At 53.6% G+C, this 25,248-nt stretch overlaps 4 protein-coding genes across 4 annotated transcripts; 3 read left to right on the top strand and 1 right to left on the bottom strand.

Moving 5' to 3' along the window:
• Positions 1 to 32: 32 nt before the first annotated feature.
• On the top strand, positions 33 to 2,924 carry VOLCADRAFT_118198 (uncharacterized protein; the record flags this gene model as incomplete). Its single annotated transcript, XM_002952969.1, has 4 exons — positions 33 to 353; positions 1,269 to 1,433; positions 1,932 to 2,123; positions 2,529 to 2,924. The coding sequence occupies 4 exons, from the start codon at positions 33 to 35 to the stop codon at positions 2,922 to 2,924; spliced, it is 1,074 nt and encodes a 357-aa protein (XP_002953015.1).
• A 4,408-nt stretch (positions 2,925 to 7,332) lies between these two features.
• On the bottom strand, positions 7,333 to 17,344 carry VOLCADRAFT_93661 (uncharacterized protein; the record flags this gene model as incomplete). Its single annotated transcript, XM_002952876.1, has 11 exons — positions 7,333 to 8,021; positions 8,468 to 8,596; positions 8,825 to 8,911; positions 9,361 to 9,580; positions 9,728 to 9,784; positions 13,088 to 13,408; positions 13,916 to 14,414; positions 15,081 to 15,190; positions 16,106 to 16,214; positions 16,407 to 16,526; positions 17,229 to 17,344. 11 exons carry the CDS (start codon positions 17,342 to 17,344, stop codon positions 7,333 to 7,335), a joined length of 2,457 nt encoding a protein of 818 aa, XP_002952922.1.
• A 194-nt stretch (positions 17,345 to 17,538) lies between these two features.
• Positions 17,539 to 20,390, top strand: VOLCADRAFT_105733 (uncharacterized protein; the record flags this gene model as incomplete). The annotated part of the gene is made up of 4 exons (XM_002952968.1): positions 17,539 to 17,670; positions 17,772 to 17,897; positions 18,224 to 18,326; positions 18,819 to 20,390. Exons 1-4 carry the CDS (start codon positions 17,624 to 17,626, stop codon positions 20,388 to 20,390), a joined length of 1,848 nt encoding a protein of 615 aa, XP_002953014.1. The 5' UTR covers positions 17,539 to 17,623.
• Positions 20,391 to 24,223: 3,833 nt separating this feature from the next.
• On the top strand, positions 24,224 to 24,913 carry VOLCADRAFT_93659 (uncharacterized protein; the record flags this gene model as incomplete). The annotated part of the gene is made up of 1 exon (XM_002952967.1): positions 24,224 to 24,913. The coding sequence occupies one exon, from the start codon at positions 24,224 to 24,226 to the stop codon at positions 24,911 to 24,913; it is 690 nt and encodes a 229-aa protein (XP_002953013.1).
• Positions 24,914 to 25,248: the final 335 nt, after the last annotated feature.

Below are 25,248 nucleotides of genomic sequence, written 5' to 3'. Positions count from 1 at the left end.
AGCAGTTTTTTTTTCGTGACCGCTGCATCCTCATGGCCACGAACGAAAATCAACTCGATGTACTGCTTCAAGCCGTCGAAGAGGTGGTTGAGCAACCGGAGGACCTTGAGGGCTGTGAGAAGCTCATTGAGGGCAGCTCCTTGAAGAACAACTTCCTTCGCATCGGTCAGGCCCTTGTGACTATAAATGATCGGAAACTTTACAAGAGGGCAGGCTCATCATCGTTTACGCAGTACATAGAACAGAAGAGCGATTTTGGGTTTGGGCCTCGGCAGGCGCTGCGCTTGCTCGCGGCCACGCGCCTGGTTCGTAACTTCCCTCCTACCATTGCCCTTCCCACAAGTGAGCGGCAGGTGGGCATTTTTGGAGCAAATGGCGCGGCGTATGCTTGTTGCGGAAATGTTAGCGGACCCAGTGGTCACTTACTCCTTGGCTGATGCCATATGGTGTACGCGCATGCCTGACGCTTGAAAATGACCAATTTAATACGCTTTTTATTTGTCGGAGGCTTAATGGCAACTGCTGGTGCTTTTGGCAGGCGCATGTTTGTTCACCGGGGTATCCCAGACACCACGAAACTTTGGCAGAATATTTTTTCAGGGATTACAAGATCATACATTTAGGAAGGGGAATTAAAGGATTGAGATTCGCGGTTCTGCCTTTTGCGCGCGCTTGGCTGCTTGAACTGGTGTCCTCACGGCAACTGTCATTTAAAGCAATATCATTTGCAGGTGTCCCTTAGGAATGTATCGTTCAAAGTATACCCTCGAAGGCAATTCCGGAACGCCGCGCTTCGGAACATCATCGAGCGTGGCTACCCTTGACATCCTCTTTATCTCAAGCTTTACGCATATTCACTACCAAAGCCCTAAACCTTCCTACCGCGTCTCAACCCAGATACGACGGAAAGAGCTTACCTTCCTGTCCCTCCTCAACCGGGTTTGACCCACTTCCAGCTCTCCGCCGCTCCCCCGCTTCCCCATTGCGGCCCAATCTCTCCCGAATCGCGATTACTGCTGTTCTACACTTTTCCATCTTCGCCTCTCTTTAATTCTCTCCCTCTTTACATCTCTCTCTCTCTTTCTCTCTCCCCTCCCTTTCTTATCTTATATGGCCTTTCCGGCTTCCTCTGTCGTACTTCCTCTGCCGTTCCCTTTCCGCTGTCCCTCTCCTCTCTCCCCAACAACCCCCACCCATACTGCAAACCCAAGTCCCCCCCGCCTCCAAACCCCCCACCCCCCACCCCCCGCTCCCCCGCCACACCGCAGGTTCGCGCCCTGGTGGGTTTGGAGCAGCAGCAGGCCGTCAAGGTGTGGGTGAAGGCCAACCTGATCGCGCAGGAGACCGGGGTGCCCCTCACTCACCGTCTCGTAGAGTCAGTGCTGGGAAAGGAGCTGCCAGCTAGCTATCGGCAAGCCGCGAGGGACTGGCAGGTGGGTGGGGGGTGGGGGGATGGGGCCGACAGCGGGGGGAAACAGGGGGGTTGCGGGATGAAGGGGGCAGGCTGGCTGTGCTTCGATGAGGAAGTGGAGGAGGTGCAGGAGGCGGTGTACATTTCTATCTGTCCGAGTGTCATATGATAAGGACAAGGAAAAATGGAAGCTTATCGCAAGTGAAGAAACTGGAAGTTTTTTACGTTACAGCAGGGGTACGGGCATTGCAGCGGCCGTACAGATACCGCCGTACAGCAGCTGCCAATACCGTATACCAGGGCGCTATATTTGCCCCCCTCTCGTTTCCTAACTGCCGTTGTGTAATGGATAAAACCCTAAGTCCACGACATCCCCTCGCCGTGTTTCATTTTGCACAGCTCACCCGTCCGCAATCCTGACGCATTCCCCCTCCCCCCCACACACACACACCGCTCTCCTTCCGGGTCTTCTCCCCTCCGTACACATAAACGTACCCACATACACCCACGTGTACGACAGGACTACGTATCCCCCGACTCGGAGTACTACGCCACGCCACCCTATATCCTTACGGCTGTACGGAAACTGTACGGCGGCGCCATCGATCTGGATCCTGCATCGGACGAGAAGGCCAACGAGGCGGTCCAGGCGGCCAAGTTCTACACCGCGGAGGAGGACGGACTGTCTCCAGAACTCCCCTGGAGCGGTAAGGTACGTCATGATTTGAAAAACAATGTGGTGATGGTGATGGTGGTGGTGGCGATGGTGGTGGTGGTGGTGGTGGTGGTGGTGGTGGTGGTGGTGGTGGTGGTGGTGGTGGTGGTGGTGGTGGTGGTGGTGGTGGTGGTGGTGGTGGTGGCGATGGTGGTGGTGGTGGTGGTGGTGGTGGTGGTGGTGGTGGTGGTGGTGGTGGTGGTGACGAGGAAGGTAGCAGAACAACTCCCCCGTCCTCGTCATTAACCCTTCACACATGTTTCTGTGTGTTGTGTGTGTGTGCACCCTTTCATGTTCTCCTTTTCCGAAAGGTGTATTGTACCCCATCATTTCCCCGCGGACTCTCCCCCTCATACCTCCCCCGCTCCCCTTCCGCTCTTCCGTACACCGTACACCGTACAGATCTTCATCAACCCGCCCTCGGGCATCGTCGGCTCGGAGCCCCTTCAAGGGCTCTTCTTCAACCGAGCTATTCGGGAGGCCGCAGTTGCACCCACCATCACAGAGTGTGTAATACTGCTCAAGGCAGCTGTTGGCCAGCGCTGGTTCGGCCCCGTGTTCGACCACCCGCACTGCTGGCTGGCTGAGCGGACGGTCAAGAAGGGCGCCGCCGCGGCGGCGGCTGCTGCGGGAGGTGGCGGCAACGGCGGTGACGGCGGTGGCGGCAAGGGCCCTCGGGGCATGGTGGTTGTGTATGTGGGTCGCCGCGTTCAGGACTTCTGTAACGCGTTCGGGGAACTGGGTCACATTCCCGGGTTGAATACGTGGGCCGGATCGAAGTCTGCCGGTAGGGATTGAGGGCGGTTAGTTAGGGGCGGTCTGGGGGTGCGGTTAGTTAGGGGCGGTTAGGGGGGTGCGGTTAGTTAGGGGCGGTTAGGGGGGTGCGGTTAGTTAGGGACGGTTAGGGGGGTGCGGTTAGGGGGATGCCGTGTGAGCAGTCGTGACCGACCTTAAATTTAAATTCAGGGGGGAGGAGAGGGAGAAGGAAAGGGGGTGTGGGGGAGTGAGAGGGGGAGCGAGCGTGTGCATAAAAACACACACACACATCACACATCACAGTACGCACGCATGCAGGGCGCGTACGTGCGCGGCGCCGTTTTGAGCACATGTGGCATCTTGAGCTCGAGGGCTGTCGTACATGTCGTACATGTACGTTTAGCGATCTAAGCAAGAAAGGGAGGGGTTGGGGGATTCAACGGGTGGGTCACACGTCGCCGTGTGCCGCCGGGTTCGTGCCGTCACGTGATCTTCTCCCCAGGATTTGAGATTGCGGAGAACACTAAATTAACTTCCTTGATGTGGCAAGACATGACAAGACAAGCTGTGAAACTTGAGCCTTCGACTTGGCTGTTATGGCTGTTTCCTTCCGGTTAAAGCAGGCGAACGACGGGAGTGTGTGTAGGACTGGTGTAGGACACGTTTATTATTTGTGGGCGCATGTTGCATTACGTACATGCTGACAGCGAGCATGGCTGTTATTAGTGTTATTTAGTCACAATCGCATGTGACCGTCGCGAACCATCATATTTAATTAGCTGAAGAAAAATGAATGCGCGCACGAATGAATGTTTGTTTGGATGTAATGAGAGGTTAGAGAGCATTATATATAAAGGGGTTTTAGGGTGAATCCTAAGCCAGATGTGTCGTATGTGTGTCTGTATGTGTGTCTCATCTTATCCTTTTTGCTTTTGTTTTTGTTGGGCGGTCCCCGCCCTGCAGGATTGCCCCCCGCCGTGTGGCCGTGCGTGTTTAACGACCGAACGTAATATCTCCCCCCACCGCTAAAGCGCAATATTGAAACCCTTTAACATTCCATATTGTATGGCATTTCGCCTGTAGCTGACAAATTCGTATGAGCATATATACTAGCAAGTTCGCCGGTCTCCATAGGTCTCCGTCAGGTCAAGGTCGCGTCAACGCCTCTCGTGCCCAATTCGAGTCCAAACGGTGCCGTCTTTATGTGTAAAGGACATGCAGTTGACTTCGTCATGCAAATGGCACATGCAACATGCGCGACCATATCCTCCTTGACCATTGCGTCTGCTTGCCGTGTTGCCGAAGGCCTCGCGCTTCACGATTTGATTTGTGTTTTCCTAGAAGGGACGAGATGATCTTTTATGAACAAAACAATGCAAAGTTCAAAAAACACCAGCTAAGGCGCTTCGCCCTGAAGCGAACGAGGGAGAATGAAGATGACCTCCCGCGTACCCGCATCAATACCAATACAACGTCCATGGCCCCCCCGGCTTTTACGGACACACCCGCACTTGTGTGCGAAACTTGTAACTTGTAATTGTAGCGTGTTCATCTCCACGAGCGGGCACTTTGGTGACCGCATGGGGGCCGGCTCGGCGTGTGTCCGCGCCTTTGAAATGTGTTCATTATTGCTCATGTCAGAATCGGCTCAAAAAGCTTTGGAGCGTCTCAGAAAGCTCTGATACTTCTGGAGCCTTCTGGAGACTCTAGGGGGTGATGTCCGTATGCAAGTAAACCCGGCGAGGCCGCGGGAGGGGAGGGATGCAGTAAAGGGTGGGTCTTGAGTACCCCCCTCGGTCATCTCGACATTGTCCATCTCCAAGTCGCGACCCAACCCTGCACGATATCCTGCTCCGCAACGTATGTAGCCCGTAGCCCTGACAAAGGATTCTCCCCATGATGTGATCTGTTAACCACGGCCAGCAGGTTGACGTGCGGTGAAGGTTCGTGTATGTAATGTAATGTGGTGAAGTGGGAGGCTTCTGGGCCGCTTTATCACATTGTCAGTTCTACGATTTATCACCTTATAGCACCATCCACCACTACCACACTGTCTTCGCCATACGAACTGTAAGTCCAAGGCGGCGGATCCAGCCTTCAGGGACCCCTCCTCATCCATTCACCCGAACATCCGAAGAGACGGAGGGTTCGGCAATCGCCACCAATCCAGCGTGCGAATCTGGTCCATCATCTGTGACCTCACCTCTACATCTCAGCAGCTAGCCATAATCTCGCGCTCCGGACTAATGCTGGGTTTTCCCCGGGAATAGAACCCAGGACCTAATTGCAGAAATGTTAACCCAGACCAGACCCAGACCCAGACCGTGTATGTGTGTGTATGTCTGTGTGTCTGTGTGTATGTCTGTGTGTATGTCTGTGTGTATGTCTGTGTGTATGTCTGTGTGTATCTGTGTGTGTCTGTGTGTGTCTGTGTGTGTCTGTGTGTGTCTGTGTGTGAATGTGTGAGTATGTGTGAGTATGTGTGTGTATGTGTGTGTATGTGTGTGTATGTGTGTGTATGTGTGTATGTATGTATGTATGTCTGTTTGTATGTCTGTGTGTATGTCTATGTGTATGTCTGTGTGTATGTCTGTATGTGTGTGTGTCTCGGTAAACTATTCCCACCCATGTTCATCCGCTGCAATTGGTCATTAGGTGACGCCCCATTCACTGATTCTTGTATAGGAACCCACAGCTCATCACGACCCCTAAGCCGTTAATGACCAATGCCTAAATGCCTGAGGATGCATATTAATTAACGTGCGATGTCCACCTGCCTGTGGCTCCATCCAATCCTCATGAACCAAGGTCCCGGGGCTTCAGGGGGTCGGATTTACTAGTACGGCAGTATACGGTAGTACGGCAACAAGATAAGATTAAATTTGGATTTCCCGCACGTGCGTTCCTCAACAGGTCAAGATCCCTCGATAACGGGCTCCCGCAGGAGACAATCGCGTCGAGCTCGGAGGGTACTCACTAGCCTCGCATGCCTTTGTTATTTTCTGTCGTCCTTCTTTTATAAATGCGGCCCAGATTGAAGTGGAGTGGTGGAAATGGGCAACTGCGACCACGAGCCTGCAAGAGCTTACAAGAAATCAAAAGCTTTCTCCTTTCTATTATTGGTACCAAACGACAGCCTTACAGAACGCCCTGCCTTCTTTCCATTTTCCAATGTCCTCTTTATTATAAAATGTATCTCCTCTTCCGTAATTTCCTGCACGACTGCGGGATTTCCTGATCAAGCAAGCGCACGGTGCACTGTTGCGACATACCAAAGGCCATACAGCAAGCAGGCAGCGACAAATAGCCGAAATACATAATTTACCGTACAGAAAAGTACGGCACATCCGCGCCGCTCGCTTTCCACTCGCTCCTCCCCTCACACGTTACACCACTACCAGAATTGACCTCCGTGTAACCGCCACATGCACATGACTTAGGAGCCTGGCCCTGCGCGCACCATGCACAAGGTCCTCCTATACCTCTACTCCTCCTTTTTCTCCCCTAAACAGTTTTGTGGTTAAACGAGTGCAGCTGGGTGCTGGGCGGCGCATCGTCCTTCTCCTTGCTGCCGGTTAAAAGCACGACACCAAACGGGTTTTGCATTCCATCGTACAACGGTCTTTATTCACTTATTCACTACATCACTCAGCACCATTCCAGACATGCAAGAAAGCAATAACTTCAGAACTCCTCTTTTCTCTCATTTTCGCCTGACGACAACAACAACAACTAATAACTATACAGCAACAATCCCTTCGTCACATCGTCAACATTAACAATCGTATTGCTCCGCGTCACCAAAACAAAACAGAAGAACTGTCAACGGTCAACCGCCTAAACCTGTAAAAGAGAGCAGTCTGCACACCAGCCCAGTCCGATACCAGCCAAAGCCCGGGGTTGCAACATTAGGCTGTGTTGGCGTTAGAGTCCCCCTCATCACCTAGCAGACAGAGGCTGGGTCAAACTTACGTCGCCTACACGCCTGCACCCTCCCTCTGCAAGTAAGCCCTACAGACATGCCTGAACAGGCAACAGGCCTGAAAGAACCTATGCAGGATATCTCAAAAATCAAAAATCCCCAAACCTCACATAAACATCGGCGCACTCCCTTTCAGGTGCACACGCCGCGTTGGTGTTCCCACGCAAGAAACCCTGAATCGTACAACACATGATGTACGGCATACGAGCAGCAGCAGTACGCATGAAAACAACTACCATAATACATGCAAGGCAAGCATCACCACCTTGCTGCCGTGCCACACCAGAACGAAGTGCATGGCAGTGCATTGCATCAGCACTACCAACAATTCCCAGTAATGTACGGCAACAGTGCAGAAGATAACGAAAGAAAGATCTCCTCAAACACGTCTAGGACGTTCTCTGAAGACATAAAAACACATCAACATCCCTCGTTGGGCCTCCATCCCCAAAATGTCTCGTGTCTTCTTCACGCCCCCCTCACGGCCAGCCGCGCAATCCGCTTGTACATCGCCGACTCAGCACTACCAGAGCGCCGCCTACTGCCCTTGCTACTGCTACTGCTACTCCTACCGCCAGCATTCCTGCTGTTGCTACTGCTGTTGCTACTGCTGGGCGTTTGCCCACCCTCCGCTGCCTCCATGCACCGCCGTCGCTGCACCTCCAAGGCCCCCTCCTCCTCGTCCTCCTCCTCCTCCCCCTCCTGCTGCTGCTGCTGCTGCGGCGGCGGCGGCTCCTCCCGATGCTCTTGAAGTCGCCCGCGCGAACAGGACAACGCGGACGAGGGGGACGCGGCGGAGGACGAGCAACCGGCAGCGGCACGACTCTTCAAGGAGGCGGAGGAGGGCGGGGAGGCGGAAGAAGGGGAGGACGTGGAAGAACGAGGTCCCTCGGGCCACCCCATCGAGGAAGTGTTGGTGGTGTTGGTGGCGATGGTGCCCTCGTTGGAACAGTCCTCGGTGGCGGTGTTCGCGCTCCTGGGGGATGCGGGTGATGGAAGCACCAGGTCGGGACTGGCGGAGATGAGGTGCCACCAGCCTGCCGCCACCTCGTCCACCAGCTGCCCCGGCCGCCAGCCACACATCCCCAGCACGAGGGTGAAGTCCTGAGGCCGGAGGACTCCCGCGGTCACCAGCCGAATGGCGTCTGGTAGGCCGCCTGATCGACCGAGCGGGTGGTTGGGGTCGGGACGGGTTTGGGGGTAAGCTGCCGAGTGCACGGGGGGAGTGCGGTTATGAGGGAGCTGGGCGTCCGATGACGTCTTGAGGAGGATCGGGGAAGTGCTGATGAGCTGGAACTCATCATGGGTTTTGGAAGGGGTGGGGAGGGGGGAGGGGAGGGTGGGGGCAGGGGGAAGGGGGAGGGGAGGAGGTAGGGGTGGGGAGGGGGGAGGGGAGGGGAGGAGGTAGGAGAAGTTGCACAAGTGCCCGGAGAGTGTGTGTCCCTCCGGCAAATGATGAGCGAGTTACCTCCGCGCCGTTCCCTTAGGATAGGTGTGGCGGTGTGTAGCGTGGGGGAGTGTGCGTGTGTGTTCGTGTGTATGTGGCGTGTGCGTGTGTGCGTGTGTATGTCTCTCCGTCCTCCCCCCTCTCTCCCTCTCTTACCCATGTACATTCCCTCGGCAATCTTCTGGCTGCCTCTAAGACCCACAAGGCGGTGCAACAGAGCCACTCGGTCGAGGTACAGAGGACCACCCAGCTGCATCCGCTGGCTGCCAAAGGCCTCTTGGAAACCTGAGGGGGGTAGCGGGGGGGTTTTAGGGCTTTTCCCGAAGGATTCTAGGGTTCTGGGGGATAAGAAATCACAAAAAAACCTAAACCCCCATATCGGCCCACCTGCATTTCGGGTCTCCCAGATTCATTCTCCTCGCCTGGCATCCTCTCTCCACACACACAAACACACACACACACACCGCCCGTCGTCCAAACTCTTCCCTCCCCCCTCCGCTGTCACTCACTTACCCGGGACCGATTCCAGCAGTTTCAGCTCCCCTAGGGTGAGGTTGGCGGGCTTGTTGAGAACGTAGCCCACGGAACCGACCCGTGGGTCTGCAGAGGGGAGGGGACCGGGGGAGGGAAGCAAGGGCTGACGTGAGGTAGGTGCCGACACAGATGCGGCCAGCAGACGAGTGGATGTGCTCGCGTGGCTTAAATAGGCATGAATGGTGGGATGCTGAGGCAGGGGGGAGGAGGAGGGGGAAGGAGGAAAAGGAAGGTGGGAAGGAGGGGAAGGTGGGAAAGGAAGAATGGGTTACCAACCTGTAACAAGAGATCTTGCTTTTAGATTATCAGTATGCCCGGGCTTACGAGTTGATTCGGGTATGTGTGCCATTCGCTATAGGGCTTGGGGTCTCAGTTGCGAGTTGCGCTAAAGCGTTTAGGTTGGTATATATCGTGTGCCGTTCCCCTGCCCTGGCATGGCAAGTCTCGGTTTTACATCAGTAAGTGATGAGTCATGGAAAAGCGATATTCATCACCTACTTGATTGATCCACTTACCGTGGGAAGCGATTAAGATTACTGATCCCGTGTACCAGCTCATGTTGTCCTGGCGTGCAAGTAGCAGGCACCCCGCCTCGGGCTCTGCGAGTGGATGGGCCCAGCTCTTTCCGGACACGAGAGGAGGATAAGGAGGCCTCTGCAGCTGGGAAGAGCGCTCCGCTGCACGACGAGCACTATGCTCCCAAGCCACCAAATGCGCGCGAAAAGCTCGCCAGTCCTGCGAGCGTCGTATGTTGATGATGATGCGTGATTCAAGCGACAGAACCGGAAAGCATAACAAGGCGCGAGCTTAAGAACTGGATTCAAGAAAGCCAGAAGGGATTTGTTAAAGAAAAGGCACTGTTTTGCAGCGCCGATCGCGCACCTGACCGGTAATGTCGGGCGTCGGAAAACCCTGTGGTAAGCCGCAAGCTTTAAAGCCCTGTAGGGGAATGAGTTTAAGATAGCAGATTTAACAATGAGCTGGATTGCAATGAGGAAATAGTCCCGAGATACTTACTTCTCGCGAATCGAAGACAGAGCGACACAGCAACCAGCTTGACCGTTGCGTCGACTCATTCGTCGCTCTGCCAGGCATTCCAGGGACTCCACGATTCATCACTTGCCTTCCAACTGAGCGGCTGGTTGACGCCTGGAGTCCGCCGGAGACGCGAGAGTCCATCCTCGCGGCCTTTTCCCCTTGAAACCCCGCAGGATGAGATCAGCGGGTTAAACTGAAAACTTGAAGAGCTTCAGTCGCGGAAGCTCAAGACGCAAGTTTCTCCCTTGTGGTGGTGTTACAAAGCCTTGGCCGTTGCCAGCAAGGTTTGGAAGCCGGCCTCAACACATGGGAATAATAGAGTGCTCTTATAATAGCACGTTGATAGTCACGTCAAAAGTAGCCCTTCACGGGATGATGCCGCATGTTCTTTCGTGGTACTCTGGCATATGCCCTCGTTTTGGAGCGGCAAGGTATACTATTACATTTATGGCATTTTCAAGATACTGTACTTTTATCTATCGATGCTAAGTCTTGTTTTTTTTGGGTGCGTTGCGAGTTGTACCTATGCAGCAACTACCTTCCCGCGCTGATCTTTTAGAATCTCCGGGTGTCGTTAAAGTAAGCAGCTTGTGACTATTTCATCCTAAACTTTTGTTTTCAATGTATGCATATACATTTCCTTTTGAACCAGATGAGTTATAATGTTTGGCATGACAGGAACAACCCTAGAACCAGAAGTGGCCAGAAGCCTATATGGCTTCTTGTCTTTACTTCTTCTAATTCCGGCGAATACGCCAAAGCTAACACATTCGATGATAAGCAAGCTACCTAGTTGCTGAAGCCAAGGAGCATCTGTACGCCGGAGACCATCCGCAAGGATACACCCAACCTACGGAAAAGGTAAAGTGGAGGCGGATAAAAATGAAGTTAGAAGCAAAAAATTATTGATTCAGTGCTTCGGGTAAAGCGAACTTACAATACACTACCGTTAAAATGTGGTTTCCCAGCGGTCTCTCGAAACGGAATGCAACGGAAAACGCCGAAAACGCGCCAGGGTGCCACAGTCCAAACATTATACTGCGGCACGCCCTCATCTACATCCTGATTGCTAGTAAACAATACCGCTGTCTTTATCATTGACATTACACACTTGCCAGCAATGCACCGACGGGTCAAAACAGGGTGCCCTCAACTGCCCGCAATGACAGCTTTGACGGTTTATGACCCAACGCGGCATCATTCACTTCTGGTTCACATACCTGAACTTATGCGCTGTAACGTACACCACACCAGTAAAATACGAAACATTATGCGACTCACGTGGCCCTAGACTGCATTCCGGAATGACCCCACTATTGTGCAACAGGATGGCTTAGAGGGAACATGCCCGAGTGAAAAGAGGCCGCGAGTGAAATTTTGGCGGAAAGGCGTGGCGGTTAGCTGTACGAGTGTACGCTTACACGGCGTTGTCCGACTAATGCTAGACAAAACCTGGCTGGAAGCGTCCCAAGCGTGAGGCGTGAAAGTCTCAGAAATCGCCATCAACTGGTTGTCGGCAGTTCACCAGTAGTGCTCATTTTTTCCTCACGCTGAAACACTCACACCACATGCACGCGTGCCCGCCGTTCGCAAGGTACAGGGTTATACTGCCCAAGGTATGCCTCCAAATATTAATCAGTCAATGCCGCCGTCGTAGTCGGCCCATCATCTGCCTCGTCAAGTACGTTGCCGTACATCGTACGAGCAGGATGGGATTATTCCTAAATGCATCCTAGCAAGGGAGTCGCAAGTACTTCTCAGCGATCCACAAGCCAAGACACAAACCAAAAGATGACAAAAATATCCAAATAAAAATATCCGGATACGTTCAGGAGGTAGTAGTTGGTGGTGATGGTGATGGTGACGGTGATGGTGACATCTCCGTCACCATCACCATCACAATGTCGCCATCACAATGTCCTCAGGCCCCAATACAAGCCAGCTCTACCTCGTTAGCGAGACAGACCGCCATCTCCCTTCCAAGACATGCCCTAGGGCGCCTAGTGCTAAAGAAACGACCGCAAACAAAATCCAGGCATGTCGATATGTCCTAAAATTTACCTAGATATTGTACCTACGTACCTACGGCGACGTCTAGCATCTAAGTACCCTTCTTGCACCGGTTCGGAGTTGTACAATATGACCGTGTATTTCAGGCGAACAGCACCAATACTGCAACTTCGTACTGCTTTACGAATCGTCCGCTCCTGTAAAAGAATCAGCCCCGAATCGGCTTCCGTATTCATACGTACATGTACTGCCGGCCATCATCCTCTGACGCTTCGTAGGTAGGATACCATGCTGTACTTCAATGCCAAGACTTCCCTCCGTATCGATCCATGTTCATCGCATCACGTCACCTCCAGACCAGCACGTCACTTCAAAAACCACTAGCAAGCGCAGGAAGTCGTGGAACGTTATAAGGCCCCTACGACAACCACCACCACCGCCGCCATCATCATCATCATCATCACCATCATCATCATCATCATCATCATCATCATCATCATCATCATCATCATCATCATCATCATCATCGTCCTAGTAAATCCTCCGGACCGTAGATGCCATTATTGCCACCAGGTAATCGCCCCCAGCCACCAGCCACCAGCCATTTCAAGCACTCAACCATCCCAGCCATTACCATCACCTGCACCAGCACCATCGCGGGTCATCGCCTCCCGCCGTCAGAACAATTTCATCATGCTCTATTGCTGCTGCTGCTGCTACTGCCGTAGCGGGCATTACATGCAAGCCTGCCAACTGCCCGTCAACCGTCCCCAGCCAACCGTACGACACAGCATTGCGCTGCGATCTACACCAACGGGCCCGCAAACCGCCCCCAAAGCTGTGCGGATTTCTCCTTTCCTATCTCCCAAGTCCATGTGTCCATGACGTACGACAGCCGGTTATCCAGGTCAAAACATTTTTCTAGATGCCAATGGTCGCCCGCAGAAATCTCCCGCCACCTCCTTGCCAACAGCCTGCAGTACCCGGCGATCCCTGACATGTACGACTCCATAAACGCGGAGGGCCAATGCCCAATCGCTTCAACCCCCATCCCAACCGCTTCAACCCCCATCCCAACCGCTTCCAACCGCACTGGTCACATGTGCCACCCAGCGTGAATCAGTGCGGCATCGCACTCAGCAACTAATGGGACACCGACACGCGACGTGAGCAAGTCCTGCAGCACAGCCGCACCTCCTCATGCCCCGCCAAATCCGCGGCGACAGCTGTGACATTGCGTGACTTGGCACAGGAAGAGGCCGTTGGCCGCATGAAGCTCGGGCGCGACTCAGTACTTGTCGAGGCTCTCGTTCGCACCCCCTGATCGAGCTGTGACGGCCGCTGCGGCCGCATTTCGGAGCACGGAACACGATGCTGCGAAATCTGCTGCTTCTGCGGCAGCTTGTGTGGCTGAGGTAACGGCTTGGGTTGCTTGGTGAGCTGACGTAACGGCGGCTCAGCATGCTGTTGTACCAGCCGCGTCTGCGGCGTCAGCTGCGTCTGCGGCCTGGGCGGCTGCCGCAACGAGGGCAGCGGCGGTTTCAGTTGTGGGTGGTACCGTGTTGGTTGTAGCACTTCCGGTTGCAGCCACCGGGATGGCGGCTGCACCTGAGGCTGCGCGTGCGGCATCCGCGGCGACGGACGCAGCAGGGGTTGTAGCTGCGACGGCGGCGGCTGTAGCGGTGCCTGTAGCGGTCGCGGCGATATTGGCTGCGACGACGGCGGCTGTTGTTCATGTGATGACCATTCAGGTTGTTGTCCTGGGGTTCGCTGGGGGAGCCGTCCTTGGTGCTGTGGCTGAGAAGATCGTTGCCGCTGTGACTGCGGCCGCGTTTGCTGCTGCGGCGGCGATGGCTGTTGGCGGTGTGATATCGCGACTTCGGATCGCAACGTGTGCTGCGACTGTGGTGGCGATGAGTTGGGTTTCTGCCCTTGCGGCAGCAGCGTTTCGAACCGCTGCAGGTGCTGCCGTTGCGGCGAGGGATGCTGCTGCCGCTGTGACGGCGTCTCCAATCGCCGCACTGGCTCCCGTTGCGGCGGCACATGCAGCAGTGTTGATGGCCGCCTCATCGATTCGAGGTGACTCGTTAATGGTCTAGGCGACCGCTTAGGACGAGGTGCCAGGGATGCGGCTTCAGACGGCAAAACCGACCACGACCACGGCGGCGGCCGAGACTGCTCCCGAGACCGACGCAGCGGCGGCGACGGTGACGACGACGGCGGCCCCTGCGTCTGCGCCGTTGAAGGCATTCGTCGCGGCTGTGACGGCGGCGTCAGCGACGGCGGCGCCAACTGCGTCCCCCCGCCCCTTCCCGGCCACTGCGGCGAGTCAATGCGCGGCGACGCAACTGTCCGGGTTGCGCTGCCAGCGCCAATCGAATTTGTGGGAGATGACGCTTCCACTCCGTCCAAGTCCACGTCGAATGCCACTCCCACGTCCACGTCGACATCCATTGGGTCCCCCAAAAGGTTGCCCACGTCGCCGTCGCCTTCCGGCGGGTCAGGGCTAACGAAGGAAACACTGCGGGATGCTGCCGCCATCGGGGTACCTTTGGCAGCGGCGGTAGTGGCGGCAGTGGCAGCGGCCGCAGCAGCAGCGGCCTGGGTGTGCATCTTGCCGTACATAGGAAATAAATCGGCTAGCCAGAAAAACAACTCCTCCTCGTCTTTCTCGGTGTTGTTGTTGTTGTTCCCAAAGCTGTTGCTGACGAAGGCGGCGCTGTTGTCGCCGTCCGGGAGGATGTCGCTGCCGAAGGCCCGCAGAGAGTCGGAGTCGTCAGGTGCTGCAGAGCAGCCGTTGAAACAGCTGGAGGTTCCCTCTAGTGGCGGCAGATGTACCTGATGTCGCTCGTGTTTCTTCTGATCCTGCTGCTCGTGTAGCTGCATTAATTGTAGCAAAAGATGTTGTTGCTGCTGCTGGTGCTGCTGCACCTCTTGTTGCTGCTGCTGCTGTTGCTGTTGCTGCTGCTGCTGCTGCGAGGAAAGGCCCATGTGCAGATAATTAGCATTAGCGGTATTGCCAGTTTTGGCAAAGTCCCAACGGCGACCGTGAAGGCGGTTGAAGTAGTTGGCGTACGGCAAGGTAAGCTCAGCTGCCCAAGGACAAACGTGGTCATGTAAGACTGGCGACCGGTGAAACACATTTGGTGAGGTGTACGGCACAGACAAGTCGCATGGTGAGCCGTACAACATGTCGTTCAGTGATAACGTGGAGATTTCTCGTTCGTACGCGTGCAAGGCCGCAACCTCCTCAATGGCCCAGGAGACTATGTCATGCAGCACGGCGGCTGGGTGGAACTGCAGCGGGAGAGCGAGGGAGCGAAAGACAAGTGAAGAGGAGGGTACGACAAACCACTGGCGAATGAAGCAAATACCAGAGATAGAGAAATGGAGGAAGATGATTTTTCACACCACGGCATGGGTGACGATTCCATTTCTTCCAGGCTCAGACCCCCATTTATTCCCAAAAAAGTTATATATTACCAAAAAAAAACACTGAAGCCAAAACGTTCACCACTCGTTTCATTTACCTCTTGTCGATATCCGTTCTTCTCAACATTCTTTCCATTCACTATCTTTTCACGGTATCGATGAGATAGAGGAAGACTGCATTACTTACTGATTTATGTATTTATTTTCGCTAATAGTAGAAGTTGAATGAAAAACACAACACTCGCACGGGTCATAGGCGTGGACTGGATTGCACCGCACAACAGCGCCTCGATACACCCGCCAACAACGACAATGATGTTACCAGGGTTTTACTATGCAGGCCGCCTTCTCTGCCTTCACTGCCTTCTCTGCCTTTTCCGCCTTTCCTGCCTTCCCAACGACTTCGGACGCGAGAGGTATCCACATATGTAGCATCCAAGACCCTCACACAACGCAATACAGGTCGATAAACTGAAAACTGAAAGCCATGCCTTTCCTGGAGCGCGACCTCCCTTGAAAGAACGCGCCGGCTGTCAGGCATGCCATCCAAGCTTCCCTTAAACCTCAGTGAGGGTTTAGGGTTTTAAGGTTTTTTTAAGGTGTTTCAAACATGCACTCTCCTATCCTCCGAGTGCATATGCACAAACAAGTGCTAATCGAAACTCAGTGGAGCTGCTGGCAGTGTGATCGATATTTAAGGCGCCATAATGACAGCAATTTGCATCTGCTTGCGTTGCATACTGTTGGGTTTCTTTCTCTTCATCAGTGCTTCCGTCTTACCTCCGCCTTCGAGTCCAGATCCAGGATTTCTGCCCACCGGCTTGCCAGGGCTTCCACAACACGACGGCTCCCAGATATGTGCACACGGCCGCCCGCCGGGAAATCAGACCTGCGTGCAGCAAACAGCAGGACCCTGCACATGGGAGCGAGTTTTAGGTAAGATTGAAAGCACGCTAGGCAGACCGCATCTAGATATTGATGCTTATGATGCTCTGCACATGATTTCCACTACTTTATATATGGAGAGAGATCTGGTTATATGTGCACCCTGGTCCAAAAAGGAAATATGGCCTCAACCTACGTAGAATTGCTGCTGTCGATATTCGCTTCGCAGCCGCAATCCCGAGGGCAAGGCGCCACGTTGAAGGGATAATTGTTAGTTGCTGGATAGTCATCGATCTTGATGGAGTATGAAGTCGCTCTGCAGCAGAGTCCGCAAAGGTTTTTCAGGTTAAAAGTCAGGTTTTGTGTCCGCCAGCTTAGCAGCCCGCAGCAGTTCCAGGAGAGGAGACGCCATCGTCATTGGTCAGGTGATTTGTTAATTAGGCGAGAGCTTACTCGGTCGCGAAAGGCATCTCCGACCTTGTCCTCGAAAAGTCAGAATGTTGCTCCATGCTGATTTAGAGACACTGACAAGGCACGAAGGCAAAAGGCGTGGTATTTCATTAGGATTGTCCTGAAATTCAGAAAGGATTGAGCGGTAAAGCCCGGAAAATAGTTTTTCCTTGCAGCATTTGGAAAGAGCGGTTGCGAAGGCGCTCCAAAGCCGCAACCGTAGCGAGCGAGAAATCGCAAAACCGTTATGCCTGCTGTGATTGCTTGGTCAAGCCTGAGAGCTAGGACCCACCACTTGTTACAGGTCTGCTGCTCTGGTGTACTCCTTGCCCGTCAATCGATGTCGGCGGAGTGGTGAAATCGTGCACTAGCCGGTAATCGAGTCGGTGAAGAAGGTTAATGTCGTCGATGTCCTCCTAAACCTTCTCGAATTAGGGCCCAAGTCATATCACCCATGCCTTAATACTTCATAATGTTACATCAGCTCTGCAACCTGATCCCACAGCACAGTTAAAAGGTTCACAAAAGGGGCTTATGGGGCACGGGTGTTGTTTCTGCCAACCCTCACCTTCCATACTCCCCCGCAACTGTCTTTGTCGTATTATCCCCGCTTCCTGTCGACCCCTTGCAACTGCTTTCCACCGACAAGCGGAAAAAGAAACCCCGAAGCTCTTGCAAATTCATGGACGCGGACGTATAAGGTTATAGTTTTAGTTAACGCCAGGTGTGTGGATTTTTCCATGGCTTTGCGTATGCAAAACCTTTTGTTAAACCACAGTTGCGGTTCTGGAGCAAGCACAACAGAACGTACTTGCCTTGCCTTCCAATTGAGACTAAACTAGGAATTTTAAGAGAAAAGGGAAGAGCAGTTGTGATTGTCCTGTCGTAGCTTATATGTAAAAAATTATATGTCGTTTTGGCCAAGAGGTTCCCTTGGGCTTGGATTTACGAATTGCAAGCATTATGAGCCGTAGTAACACTATGGAACGATATCATCTATCGGCATTCAAGTATGTATTGGGGTCTGGCTTCCGGGCGCACGCCTTCTTTTGCTTAACCGCCAGCACAGTAAGCGAAGAACTATCACCCTGAGCTGTTTTATTTTCCCCAGGCTACCATCATCATTCTTTAAATATGATGCTCTATCCACGGTGCTTTCCACCGCGGATGACGCTTTGCTCCTGGCAGCCGGCGCTTGGCAAAACATCAGTGGGATGCTTTGCAATACCGGCCACCGGTGAGCATCGTGATCTAGGCTTCGATGCCGAGAGGCGGATTGTATCCTGAGCTTTGTTGGAATCTCTTGGACGTCCTTTGAAGTGCGCGTCTCGTTGCGTTTCAAAGCTCACCGACGGATGGGGTCATCGGTTCGTAGCATAAACTATAAACCTTGATTATATCAAGGTTTGGGGGATAAATTTTACGTTCACTTGCTCGGTTCCCGTTAGCACTTCGGCTGGGAGATAGAGGGTTTGTAAACTGACAGGGCGTTGCCGGAGCGTGGTAACAGTTCGCAAATAAATTTTTAACCGCGATCCCATATACATGACTCTCGTTCTCCAGGTATCCTTCCGAAGCCGACGACAACGTTGTCATTTCAGAAAGCAATGGTGAAGTAATGGAGTTGGCAAGTTGGTGGGCGAGCATCCGGGCCCTTGATGGCAAGGTGGGTTGGAAAGGTATTAAAGCAGAGCAGCTGTGGACAAGTTTAAAGCGTTGGGACGCCTCGGGAAGTGCTTTAGGCTTGGTCGGAAGATCGATGCTGTGTGCTTAATGCTGTCGAAGTGAAATTGTCTGAAAATTACCGCGGATGACTCGCTTTCCAGATGGAGCACCGCACAGGAAGGGTGCCCTGCTGCCCTCCCTGTTGGGCGCCGACATGTTTGTGCAGCACCGCGCACACAATATAACGGAATCGTGAGTTTCCCGGCGTGGAACTAGCTATGATGCAGCGCGGTTGTGAAATATATTAGAAATGCATTAATGTTACAACTTAACCATAATCATGTAAACGTGCTCCCCTTACGCGTTTACACTTGTTCACATGCCCCACGCCGTGTTACTGCCTTAAGCTGTCGTTTTAGAACCGTGAAATATTGCGGCATTCTTATTTATATCCCCTACCTTTATCGGTCACCTGTTGCTCTATGATGTACAGGGCCAGCTTGCAGCCATGGCCTTGATGTACGACGCGTGGCATGGCTTGTACGACAGCTCGCCAGTTATTCCCGTGGCTGCAAATGCCCCAGGCCAGAACTGCATTTCTCGTGCGAGTACGACTGAACACAACGCCTTTGAAACCGTTGCCGTGTACGACAAAACCGAAGGCGATGCCGATGCAGTTGTCATTTCCACCGGTACGCCATTCTACACTAGCTTTGCAGACCTTGACTTCTCCGCCACGAAGCATCAGGAGCTACAGCCACCATACCATCAGCAGGCCTTAATCAGTGCCCGCGCCTCACTTGGCGAAATTATAGAAGCCGGTTCAGACTGTCTTGTTACTATTGCCAGCGGCGTTGCCATGCCTACGGATGGCGGCGTTGGTGATGGTGCTGCTGCTGCTGCTGGTTCGGTGGTGGCGGCGGTGGTGGACTGGCCCTCACTGGAGCTCATTGTGCCTGCGCTGGATTCCGTGGCGTTAACGGCCGCATTGTGCAGTTTTGACGACGGCGACGGCGCTGAAGAGGACTTTTTTTGGGTCACCCCGGCTTTTGGCGTCGCGAACGGTTCATCAGAGAAGGATGACCCTCGGAGTCCTGAATTTGTCCCCGGCATTGTCAATGCCGGTATCCTTGACGTGGACGCCTCGTTCGATGCTTCTGTCGACGCTTCCACCGCCTGCGCCACCGCGTCGGACGCTTGCTTGTACGACTCGGATTTGGATTCTGACAGTACTGTTGACGCCGACGGATATCTGTTGGCGTCTGGCGGCGATCTGTCTTCTTCGGTCGCCGCCGACTTGGAGTTCATTTCATCTTCAGAGGATGGACTCCCCATGCTGAAACTTTCGCTGTCGCCGTCGCACTCGATGCCGTCGGAAGTAGAGGTGAAGCCAAGCCGTCGCCTTGACTGCTACTTGCAGCGCCTTGCCACCAAGGTCCCTGCGCCGTCCTTGTTGCCTCCGCCGCCATCGCCGGCGCCGGTCATGGCCTCAGCGCCGGTCCCGGCGCGGGATGATGTCGATGAGCTCAAGCCATGCGTCACTCCCGTTTCCGTTGGAAGGAGGAGGAATTGCGCCACGGCAACCTTGGCGCAGCGGCGATTGGAATCTAAATGGCAGGAGTTGCAAGTTCAGTGGCTTGAGTTCGATGTCTACTGGCAGCAGCGTACTCAGTCGCGGCGGTCGCCACGGCCGCCAAAGCCGCAGGAGCCGCAGCCTGCCCAGGTGCTTCCGCACCCTCAACGACGGGGTGACTTGAAGCCCCAGCCCCAGCAGCAACGGCTGTGGCCGCAGTCGAAGTTGCCCCAGTCACCGCGCGCGGCGTCATCTCCCCAGCAGCAACAGCAACAGAGGACAGTTGCTGGCGCAGGCGGCGGCGGCAGCGGCAGCTCGCGGCCGAACTTTATGCGGTCCACGACGGCGTCGGCGTTGATGGCGACGACGAGGTCGCCTTCGTCTCCCTTTGGTCAGCACCAGGCGAGTCGTCAGCACAGCGCCGGTTCTCCACGCATGGGGGCGTGGAGCAGCAGCAGCAGCAGCAGCAACAACAACATTCGGCGTGTGTAGTCGGCATGACCCTGCATGACTTCCTACTTGCTTCATTCTACTGCTTGCCTGACGATATACATACTCGCCCTAGCTAGCGTAGCCAAATTGATTCCACTACTTCAAATTAGTAGAACTGAAAAAAATACTGTCAGAATGCTAACACCAACAATCATTCATTCATGCTTCTGGAGTAACAAGCTTGCTTTTGCTAGAGAATTGATATGGTCTGCTAGTAGCGTCGGCGTAGTCCAGGAGGACAATGGGTTACAAAGGTCCATGTGTAGAAGTGTAGGTGTAGGTTTATAGTCCAGAGCTGTAGGTGATTATAGCGTGGAATGGCGCGAATGTTATTCCAGGCTGTATGTCGGAATGCGTGTCGTATATGCGGTACATGCGGTCGTACATATAAGTCGTACGTTGTCGGCATCCTGCAGTGCTTGTCGGCGTGTCGTCGGCGATGAGGTGAGGGCCGACGCGGAGCTAAGGCTGATGGCAAGTAGAAAGGGCCGACTGGGGCTAAGAAAACATGCAGCACATTGCTTTAGGTATGTCTCAGAACGGTTACTTGGTTTGCAATAAGTCATTTATTCGGCGCCGTTCTTGATCCCGGAAAATATGTTATAGGACAGACCGGAGCTCAGTTATGTTTCCCGTAGGTTGTTACTTTGTAGACGGATGGCCACGCCCATTGATTTATGGTTAGTAAAGTGTACATTCGTACGTTTAAGGTAACATACAAGCTGGCACGCGTACAAAGCCGATATCCAAACTGTCCTTTTAAATGCTGCGACATCGTGAATCTGTAGCCGACCCACTAAGTTTTTGGCTGAGTTTTTCAAACTGCAAGCTTGCCTGCCGGGGTCTGTACGACATATAGTATTTTATTGTAGTGAACTCTCACAATTTAGGCATATTTGTGTTTGCTGTGAAAGGGACTTTGCCGCCGGTGCATGCTGGTAGGTTGTAGGCCGCAATAATAAGTACAGCAGGTGGACACATGCATTTGTACGACCCTAGAGCGGAGGCCAGTTTAGTCGTACAGACAGACTATCGTACCCTGGCGGCTTTCAGTCTGGCATCCCGACTGATTACGTACCGTATCATGGCGGGATGTGCGCCTTATGTAGTTCTGTGTGCACTTATTGGGTTTTAACATGTGCTGTGATGGTTTTATCTATCTGTGAATGCGCATTGGCCTGCACACTGTTCGGCATGTAGGGCTTCGGATCGAATAAGCATGTATAGGCCTTGTTCGACATCCCAAGCCTGTCTTGGATGACCCGACTGTTCAAGACTCTAGGAATCTCGGAAGTTGTTCCTGTGCTGTGTGTACTTGTTTGCGCTATAGCTGGCCATTCGTTTCTGTACTTAATTTTGGTACACTGCCGGGATCTTGAAAGCTTTTCGCAACCTTTCTTGGGTGCAATTCTTCTTACTGGCTCCGCTGGTGGATAACGTGGCTGGCACGTTGCTGGTGTGGGAATTGATAAAGTCCTTGTAAAAAGAATCCTGTCGCTCCTTAAACGTGCACATGGCGGTACCATGGCTCACCATGCTGCGCAGCGTAATGAATTAGTACCGCAAGGATATCTGTGCTTTGGTTGATTTTCGGTTGCTTCTCGCTTGAAGGCGCGGTGCTGTAAGCTCAGCCTCGCCAACTGTTATGGCGGTTTCGAAAGTCCCGAAAAGTACGCCTGACCGAACAGGACCGAACGCGACTTCAGCGCATTCAATGGATTCACGGCAAAAGCTCTTTATAGGTGCATCTCTGTGCTTGCTTGTATAGATACATGCATAGTGTTGTTGCGCTTGTCGGAAATGGGCAGCCGCAATGCGATTGAGGCGGATCAGTTGGCTAAGTGTGATCGAGACATTAACTATCGAATAATGGAATAGCCATCAATTACCGTGGAACTTTCTAAAAATGTCCTATGAAATCTTTCAACGGATCATACTGCACAGAGAGTAAGGATTCATCAATGGCATAATTAATATCGATGTACAGAAAAATAAAAATTTTATAACATTCGCATCACGACCATGAATGCCGCTGGGAATATTCTTGTGACGGGCCACATTAGGACATATTGGGACAGAAGGGAGACCAACCGACCAAGGGAGGCGAGCAATCCTGTATTGCTGGCATGGCTCTGCAGCCCACAGTCACGTCTTCTGTATCTATAAACCGTTAACACCTAGACAGTGGGCGCCTGGGAATACATGCACAGAGCCGCGTGGTGATGTGCCCCAACGCTTGCCTAAGCCAAGTTTTGACAACTGACAAGACCTGCCGACACGTGATCGTTCTCGCCTCCTGAGTCCCGAAGGTAAAAACGTAACAACAAATTATCCTCTAAATCAGCTAGCGAAATCATGATGTCGTTTTTAGCAACCGACGGAATGGATGACACGTTCCGTGCCCGACGCTACTCGGACCTAACCTGAGCCCCCTGCTCTGGATTGGAGGATTCTGAAAGCCTGGCCCTGAGCCTGCTGTGAGATGTGCACCCCCAAGCGACCAGGAGCGATTTTAGCCACTGAGGTTGAATCGCGCCTGTTTTGCACCGCGCCGTTAGCTTGGGTGCGCATTGTTGTGAGTGGTCGTACAGTGGGGAACGTGCAACGCTGTTTGGGGGTCCCGGCAACGGCTGATTGCACGAGTTCAATCTTAATCATGTGGAACAGGACTGTTTTCCAGCGACCTCCACCTTGCAGAGTCAATACGTGGGAGGGAGACGGTGGTCTGTCCGTGTCCGTGTCCGCAGGGACTGTGACAGGAGTTCTGCTCCCGAAATATCATCGGCATTCACCGCATCAAGCATGGACAGCGGTAATGGTAATGTATTTGCGCGTTTCGCGCGTTCTTCCAGCCACCTTCCCTCGCTTGAATTCACGGACAGACGTGATCACGGGGCTGGGCAGTTGGAAGTTGTCCAGGGCTGGCGGCGGTTGTCTCCGCATGCGGGGTGCGCGTTGCGGCTCCGCCGCAGACCCATCGCCGGGAGCCCGGATTCTCAGAAAATGCCAAGGGAAACCCAGAGCGTGTTCGCCGCCTTTACGCTGTTGGCACGCCCGAGGTCCTGAGGGTCGGAGCTATGCGGGCTGGGTTCTTCACTAAATTTTGTATTTTTGTAAGTGACCGGATTGGGTACAGCCATAGTAGTTCTGTATTACCTCTTAATGGATAGTCCATCGCAATATTTAAAACCTAGCTACGCGATCTGTGGTCATACAAGACTATCCCGTGCCGCTGTTCTATCCGAGCACTTACCGCCTCCCCCCTCGCTCGCGAAACTGCCAAGGAAACCTGTTTTTGAAAGTGTTAGGTGAAGAGCTTGCGCTGAGGAAGGCGCAAACGCGTTTCTGATATTGTTACTCGCCCTGGCTATATGTCATTTTCCTTGCCAAATTAAATCAATTTCCCATACTAGTGTCGCACAATTGTGGATTATGATAAGCTTTGCATGAACACCTGAAAGAAAGCGCGTAATCGTACAAAACGTGGAACCGCCGAACCGGTCCGATTTCCAGCAGCGCCGCACAGTGACACGGCTGAGCACCAAAAGCAGGAACATCTTATGAATATTGCCAACCTAATAGACCAAGTAGATTCAACTGTCGCTAATCGAGCTTCGGTTGGGAGTAAGTGGGATTTCACGCTGGCCCTGCACAGGACCTAGCCTCGCAACGACCGACCCATGGATGCGGGAAGCAAGCTGATATTATTACAGCTTGAGCGTTGCCGGCGGTGCTTCGGTGTAGCAGCGAAGAGCACCGGAAATTTGGGCGCGAAGTCATTGCCGTTTGGAGATTTCGTTGGACTGGAAGCACCGGCCAAAGATGCTTGCCAAATGGGAAGCCTGTATGAACTCCAAGCCATTACATTGGCAGCTGGGTTAGAGGCTATTCGGGCTCAGCTGCGTCGGGCACGTCGGGCTGCGGACATGGCCGGGTCGGAACGTCTGGAGACAGCAAACCTGGACAACCTGACAAGTGCAATTTCAGAAGCCACCGAAGCTTTGACTTTTGTAGCAGCAGCTGTGACAACGCCGGGTGGTCAGCTGCTCATCGCAGAGGCCGCAGAAGCCATGACCGTCCTCACGCAGCTGGCGCAGACGTTCGCGCGACACCAGCAACATCAATCTTCTATGGCTTCAGTCGCTGCCATTCATGCAGCTGCGGATGGGAATCCCGCCGTAGCCTTCTCGGCTGGCATTCAAGCGCAAGAAGCTGCGGGCCTGGCCTTGTGGGCTGCACGCATGGGAGGTCTGCAGCTCGCCCATGAAACGGCCGGCTTTCTCGACCTCGCAGCAGTGGCAGAAGCTTTCCAAGCTTGCGGGTTGTGCGTGCCCTTCAACCATGACGTCAGCGCACTCGGCCCCCGACAGGCTGCTCCCGGTGGCGATGTAGGTCAATCGTGCGATGTGGGTCAGCCCCACAATTTGAAATTGCCGTACGGTGTGGGTCAGCTGTACGACCTGGGTCGGCCGTACGATGTGGGTCGGTTGGCAAAGCGGCCGCGCATGAAGCTAGTGATCTGAAGCAGCCGACAGGTTATTCGTCATCTTCCACTTCAAATCAATCGTCTCCCAGTACAGACAATCCCTACTTCCACTCCAATTTCGTCGGTAATAGACATCGGTAATGGGCGTGGAGCAGTCTACGGCAAGCGACAACATTCTTATCCCAGCATCCCCCAGATGAGCGCAACTAATCAGCGGTTGTGCAAGTGGAGGGGAGAGGGTTTCCCCTTGGTTTCCTTATCCTCTTACGCAGTACACAGGTTGGTCCCACGCGTGAAGCTTTTGAGCGTGACGACTTCGAGACAACACGAAACGGTGTCGGTCATGACGTGGGAGCGTTGCGGATAGATCGT

The sequence above is a fragment of the Volvox carteri genome (assembly GCF_000143455.1).
Source record: "Volvox carteri f. nagariensis unplaced genomic scaffold VOLCAscaffold_33, whole genome shotgun sequence".
Classification (NCBI taxonomy): domain Eukaryota; kingdom Viridiplantae; phylum Chlorophyta; class Chlorophyceae; order Chlamydomonadales; family Volvocaceae; genus Volvox; species Volvox carteri.
This window is presented reverse-complemented; position numbering and strand designations above follow the sequence as displayed.